This window comes from Manihot esculenta, chromosome 10, assembly GCF_001659605.2.
Source record: "Manihot esculenta cultivar AM560-2 chromosome 10, M.esculenta_v8, whole genome shotgun sequence".
In the NCBI taxonomy this organism is placed as follows: domain Eukaryota; kingdom Viridiplantae; phylum Streptophyta; class Magnoliopsida; order Malpighiales; family Euphorbiaceae; genus Manihot; species Manihot esculenta.
In genome coordinates, this window is record NC_035170.2 from 21,173,657 (window position 1) to 21,180,889 (window position 7,233).

The following is a 7,233-nucleotide window of genomic DNA, read 5'->3' on the forward strand; positions in this document are numbered from 1 at the left end:
AAGTACAGTCAACAGAGTAGTTTGAAATTCAAGATCTTCAAGAACTCTTTTTCTTATTGAAGAAGCCAAATCGCTAGCAGATGCACATTCAAATTTGAAATTCAAATTTAGCTTGTCAAAGAAGTCAAAGAAGTCACACATGCCACCTCAAGTCTTGCACATTCAAAATTCAAAATTCAAAAGAGAGGCTCCACCTCATCAATGCAAGATATGGGCGGCATGGGCAGCACTTGGACAGCCAAGAATTCAACTTAGGTAGCAAGTAAGGACCTATGTAATACCCGGCTAGACCACGGCATCAGAATTCCTATTTTTCGGTGGAGTTCTTGCAGGGACGGATGTTCGGCGGGACCACAGAAGCTTCAGAACCTCGCTTGCTGGCTCTTACTGGCCTATTGGCCAGCTCTACTCGAGAGCAGGTGGCCTTCCGGGCTCAGACTTGAGAGCAGCTAGGAGACACTGCCAGGGAGATGCTCTTGATGGTAACTCACGCTTGTTTCTTTTCTGTTTTAGTTTATTTTTACCTTTCTTGGCTTTCTGACTTCATTTTTTTTTCTCTTTTGCTAGGCGATGGGTGTTTTCATGGAGATAGATGTCCGGGATTGCACCCTCAGGGACTCAGTGGACCGCCGTATTGAGGAGGCGCATCTCGAGGAGAACTTGTCGGCGACCAGCAATGCCCAGGGCAATCTTGCAGCTGCCCGAGAGCACTCCAGGTCCCTCCAGATAGAGCTACATACTGCGCGGGAGGCCCTCAAGAGGGCTGATGGGAGGACAGCTGAGGTAGAAAATCAGCGTTACGAGGCTTTAAAGCAGCTGTCCTCCTTGGAGGAGATCCGGCGAGAAAGGGATGAGGCCATGAGCCAGAAGGAGAGGGTCCAGCACCAGCACGAGCTGTTGAAGATAGATTTTGATGCCGTACAGGCTCAAAAGGAGGAAGCCCTAGCTCGGGTCGTGGTTCTGGAGCAAGAGCTGAGCAAGCAAGCTGACAGCATTAAAGGCTTGACCTTGGCGGCAGAGGAGTCCAAACTTCAGAATCAACAACTCTGCCAACAAGTCAATGCTTTGGAGAAGAGGTGCTCAGCCTTGCTCGAAGATGCCAAGCTGGCTGAGGATAGAGTCCAGCTGGAGTGCGAGGAGCGTCTAAGGGAGTATAAGGAGTTGGCCGAGCTAAAAAAGGAGATTCAGCAGGCCTGTGAAGCTTATCTTCAAGATTATAAGGACTCTTTGGAGCTGAAAACCAAGATAGCTGAGGCCTGCGAGGAGCGACTTGCGGAATTCAAAGGCTCTGGCGAGATGAAGACTGTTGTATGGAATAAGAGCTTCCGCATGTTTGTCTCTGGATACAATCGAGGCCTGAGGACTGCCAGATATGCCCCCTCCACCCCGTTGGCTGAACTCCGAGCTTCTGAGGAGGACTTTGATGGTGAGGAGGTGCTATACGAGGAGGATGACAGACCCCTACCCAAAGGAGCCCCTCGCACCGCAGCTGGGCCTTCTCATGAGGATGCCGAGCTAGGAGAAGGGGGGTGATGAGGCTGTCGAAGCTGCTGGACCTCGAAGGAGAGAGGAAGTAGGGCCCCAAGGGGGGGAAATGGTACCCTTTGTAAATAGTAGTATAGGAGATAACAATGTAGACAATGTAGATATACCTAGGCATATAAGTCCTCTAAGGACTATTTTTCCTCCAGCAGATGTAGATGATTAGAATAAGTTTGTAATTTTTATTTTTCTTTTAATGAAATTTGATTTCTATTTTCTGTTCACACTTGAGCTATTTTCTGTTTTATGTCCATACTTGAATTACTCTTACCTTTGTTTATCTTTCCAGCTTCATCAAGCTACTTGATCTGTTAAAAGCTTAACTTGTTTAATTTGTTAAAGACTTAAGAATAAAACACTTAAGTATGCCCAATAATTTTTGTAAGGAATCGACCATACTGTCCTTTATTCCTTGCCCTTAAGCTAGTCAGGGCTGGAAATTTAGCAAGAGACTTGGCTTCTAACTTATGAACTTTTCCAATTTCACAAGGGCATTCTTATCTGCAGGCCTTTCCCGAATTGGATTTGCCTTAAGGATAAAAATCTTTAAGCTACGTATTTAATTAATCTCCCACAGGGCTTAAACATATCAGGTCTTCACCATGAGCTCGATTTTTAACAAATGACTACACTTTCAATTCACGAGTTTCTACAACCTTGTACAGGCATTCTTATTATTTTCTATTCTGTTAACTCGTCCACGATGCGAGCTCAAATGTATATCATGCCTATAACCAAAGTGAAATGGATCACGTACCTTTTAAAGTGATGAGCAGGGCTGGCCTTTTTATTCCTAGTTCCATTCTGATAGGAATCGAGGTTGGGGCCTTGTCTGCTCATGCTTTAGGTTTCCTCTTGAATCATAGGAAGCTTGCAGCCTTCAGTTTGCCCTTGAGCTTTCTGAGTTCAGCTCTCTTTTTGCTTGGTTTTCCGAGCTTATATTTGAGTGTCTCAGGTTGGTACTTGGGGAGCTCGGTCGCCTATCTCATTGAGGTCTTGTCATCTCAGTTCGATTTTTTTTTGGCGCCAGGAGATCGATCCTGGTCACCTACCTCCTTGAGGTCTTGTCATCTCAGTTCGGTTTTTTGGCACCGGGAGATCTTGGGGATCCTGGTCACCTACCTCCCTGAGGTCTTGTCATCTCAGTTCGGTTTTTTGGTGCCAGGAGATCTTGGGGATCCCGATCACCTACCTCCCTGAGGTCTTGTCATCTCAGTTCAGTTTTTTGGCACCGGGAGATCTTGGGGATCCCGGTCACCTACCTCCCTGAGGTCTTGTCATCTCAGTTCGGTTTTTTGGCACTGGGAGATCTTGGGGATCCCGGTCACCTACCTCCCTGAGGTCTTGTCATCTCAGTTTGGTTTTTTGGCGCTGGGAGATCTTGGGAATCATGGTCACTTACCTCCCTGAGGTCTCGTCATCTCAGTTCGGTTTTTTGGCGCCGGGAGATCTTGGGGATCCCGATCACCTACCTCCTTGAGGTCTTGGGCCTTTGTGCCTGTTTTATTTTTCTTTTCTATTTCTTTCAATGGAAGCAATGTAAATTATGGCAAATAAAGAATTTGGACAATAACAACGTATATTTTATTACTATGTTTTAAAATACAATCAGTCTTTATACATTTGATGACATCTTTAGGGGAAGTACCTTTTTAAATGCTGGATATTCCAAGCATGGGGCTCAGGGTTTCCATGCATGTCCTCAATTCGATATACCCCCGGTTTGACCACTTTTGCTATTCTGAAGGGACCCTCCTAGGTCGGCGCCAGTTTTCCTACTGCCGCTCTCTTTCCAGTAGCTTCCAGGTTTCTCAAGGCCAGATCTCCTACCTTCAGGCTTCTTTCTCTGACCCTTTGATTGTAATAACGGGCCGCTCTTTGTTGATAAGCGGCAGTACGGACTTGAGCTTCCTCCTTGACTTCTTCAAGAGCATCCAGATTACTTCTTAACTTATCATCGTTGGTGCTCTCACTACTGAATTGGACTCGATGAGTGGGGATTTGTAGCTCGATTGGGACCACGGCCTCAGTTCCAAATGCAAGTGCAAAAGGCGTTTCTTTAGTGGACGTCCTGGGGGTGGTTTGGAGTGTCCACAGGATGCTATTGAGCTCTTCTGCCCAATTTGCCTTTGCCCCATCCAGCCGCTTCTTCAATCCCTAGAGGATAGCTCTGTTAGTGACCTCTGTCTGGCCGTTGGTCTGAGGATGAGCCACCGAGGAGAATTTGTGCCATATGCCCATGTTTGCTGTGAACGCTCTGAAGGCACTGCAGTCGAATTGTCTGCCATTATCTGAGATGAGTACTCTCGGTATTCCAAACCTGCAGATGATGTTGCCCTATACGAAGTCTATCATCTTACGGGCTGTGATTGTGGGGATTGCCTCCGCCTCTGGCCATTTTGAGAAGTACTCCACAGCCACCACTACAAACTTTTTCTGCCCCGTGGTCTTAGGAAAAGGTCCCAGGATGTCTATTCCCCACTGTGAGAACGGCCACGGGTTGGATATGCTGGACTGAGGAGTGGCTGGGATATTAATGGCATTGGCAAACCTCTGGCATATATCACATCTTCGGACAAACTCTTCAGCCTCTTTTTTAACAGTGGGCCAGTAGTATCCCTGCCTGAATATCTTGTTTGCTAGCATTCCTGCTCCCTCATGAGCTCCACACATTCTCCTGTGTATTTCTTCCATCACCTTTATTGCCTCTTTCGGGCTCACACATTGGAGCTACGGGCTGAATTTCCCCCTTCTGTATAAGGTCCCCCTTACTGCTTGTAATTAGCGGCACGAGCTGCTATCTTCCTTGCTTCATCCTTGTCTTCAGGGAGCATTCTCTTCTCCAGGTATTCCAAGTATGGGGTCATCCAGCTCTGGCTTTGTTCCACCTGCAATACAGTGGCCGTTTTGTCAAAGGCAGGTGTGCTAATGTATTGTACATATACCTCGTCAGGGAGTTGTTCTAGCTCCTCTTTAGACAATCGGCTGAGCAGGTCCGCCTCTTCATTCTCTTCCCGAGGTATTCTCTGATACCTGACTGTGATTCCCCGACTCTTGAGCTCGGCTTCTATGGCCTTTACCTTCGCTAGGTAGTTCTGCATGGTAGGGTCTCTGGCCTGATATGCCCCTGTTATCTGATTGATCACCAGTTGGGAGTCACTATTCACCTCGAGGTCGGTTGCCCCTACCTCCATTGCTACCAGCATTCCGTTTATTAGGGCTTCATACTCCGCCACATTATTAGAGGCTTTGAATTCTAGGCGTAGAGCATAGCAAACCTTAAATTGTTCAGGTCCCTTCAACATTATTCATGCACCATTGCCCCCAGCGCCAGATGCCTCGTCTACATACAGCTTCCAATTGAATTCTTGAGAGGACTGCCCTTCTCTCTCATTCCCCAATGCTTCCACAGATGACTCACCCCGTTCCATCTGTTCTTTATTGAACGAGCACTCTGCTATGAAGTCAGCAAGGGCTTGAGATTTTATGATGGTCCGAGGTCAGTATTCTAAACAGTAAGGGCTAATCTCGATGGACCAGGCTAGCATTCGACCCGATGTTTCCGGCCTGTGGAGAATCTTCTTCAGTGGCTGGTCTGTCATTACTACCCCCTGGTGGCTTTCTAGATAGACTCTGAATTTCCTAACTGCTAGCAACAGAGCATATGCTATCTTCTCGATGTTCAGATATCTGATCTTGGCATCTTTAAGCACCTTGCTGACGTAAAAAACTGGTTTCTGTTCTCCCCCCTCTACTCTTACCAATACTGCGCTGACTGCTTGCTCCGAGGCTGACAAGTAGATCAGAAGCTCTTCTCCTTCCAATGGACTGCTAAGTACATGAGGCGAGCTGAGGTAGCTTTTGAGCTCTTTGAAAGCCTCTCGGCAATCCTTGGTCCATTCGAAGTTCGGCACTTTCCTCAACTTCTTAAAGAATGGCAAGCATCTTTTCGCCAACCTCGACATGAAGCGATTGAGCGCTACCACTCTCCCAGTAAGTCTCTAGACATCCCTCACACAGGTTGGCTCGGGTATATTCAGGATAGCTTCCACTTTCTCCGGATTGGGCTCAATGCCTTTTCCACTCACCATATACCCCAAGAACTTTCCTCCCCTGATGAAGAAAGCGCACTTAGCCGGGTTTAGCCTCATTCTGTACTGCTCTAGCACCTCGAATATCTCCCTCAAATCCACCAAGTGCTGCTGAAAAGTCGGACTCTTTACCACCATATCATCCACATATACCTCGACATTCCTGCCGATCTGATCTTTGAAGATTTTATTCATCAATCTTTGGTATGTTGCCCCGACATTCTTCAGCCCGAAAGGCCTGGCTTTATAGCAGTAAGTCCCATCTTCTGTTATGAACAAGGTCTTTTCCTCATCCGACCTGTCCATTAGAATTTGATGGTAACCAGACATAGCATCCAAAGACGACATGTAATCAAAATCGACTGTGGAGTCGACCATTTTATTAATATCAGGGAGGGGATAACAAATCTTTGGGACATGCTTGATTGAGGTCTGTAAAATCTATACACATCCTATATTTGCCATTGGCTTTTTTTACTAATACAGGATTTGCTAGCCACTGCGGGTACATAACCTCCCTAATAAATCCTGCCTCCTCCAGTTTTTGTACCTCCTCCCTAGTGGCCTGTTGCTTCTCCCTTCCTACCACCCTCTTCTTCTGCTTCACCGGCCTAGCCTCTGGGAGGATATTCAGCTTGTGGGTCATCACTTTAGGGTCAATTCCAGGCATGTCAGAAGGCTTCCAGGCGAAGCTTGATGCGTGACCTCGGATTAGGGCCATGACTTCCGTTTTCTGCTCGTCAGTGAGGCCGATGTTAAGATTGATGACCTTATCTGTCTCTGCTTCTGATAAGGGAAAGGTCTCCAGCTCTCCGACCGGTTCTGTTCTGGCCTCTTTTTTCTCATCTCGGACCTCCAGAACTTCCGAGTCAAGCTTCTCCCCTGCCGAGCTCGGCTCTGATACCTTGGCCAGGTACACTGCTCTTGCCTCTTCCTGGCTTCCTCTGACTACTCCCACTCCTGCCTCTGTTGGGAACTTCATAGCTAGATATCTGATGCTGGTTACAGCCTCAAAGTCAAATAGCACGGGTCTTCCCAATATTGCGTTGTAGCTCAGGGGGAGTTTGGCTACTAAGAACACCGCATAATGAGTGCGAGTCCTTGGCGCTTCTCCTAGAGTGAGAGCCAGCTTTACTTTTCCCTCCACAGGCATCGAGACTCCTCCGATCCCTTTGATTGGGGCCTGGTCCCGAACCAATTACTCCTTAGGGATTCCCATCTGCTAGAAGACCCTGTACGGCAGCAAATTCACCTTACTCCCGTCATCCACCAAGATCTTCTTAACCCGGTAGTTGTGGATGACGGCTTCAATAACTAAGGCATCGTCATGAGGCATTTGAACACCCTGGGCATCCTCCGGAGAGAAGGTGATGGTCATTGGAGAGTGCTCAACTACCTGCATGACCTCGGCGCTGCTGCTTTCCCCTTCTCGGCTTCTCTTCTTTTTCCTTCGGCTCATCCGACCTCCGGTTCCTCCTACAATCATGTTGATGGTCCCACTAGAACCATCGTTTACCGGTCCTGCTCCTGCCCTCCTGGGTGTTTGTGCTGCAGGGTTCGGCCGAGGCCTTTCTCCTTCCAGCTTCTTCACAAAGTTCCT

General features: G+C 47.6%; 1 protein-coding gene across 1 annotated transcript; it reads left to right on the forward strand.

Annotated features, from left to right (window-relative positions):
* The first annotated feature begins 570 nt into the window (after window positions 1-570).
* Window positions 571-1,533, forward strand: LOC110624213 (tropomyosin-like). Its single transcript, XM_021769328.1, has one exon. The coding sequence runs from the start codon at window positions 571-573 to the stop codon at window positions 1,531-1,533; it is 963 nt and encodes a 320-aa protein (XP_021625020.1).
* The last annotated feature ends 5,700 nt before the right edge of the window (window positions 1,534-7,233 follow it).

Bases quoted from the DNA above. Each gene is read 5' to 3' on its own strand.
- LOC110624213 (XM_021769328.1), top strand. From the start codon at position 571: ATGGGTGTTTTCATGGAGATAGATGTCCGGGATTGCACCCTCAGGGAC.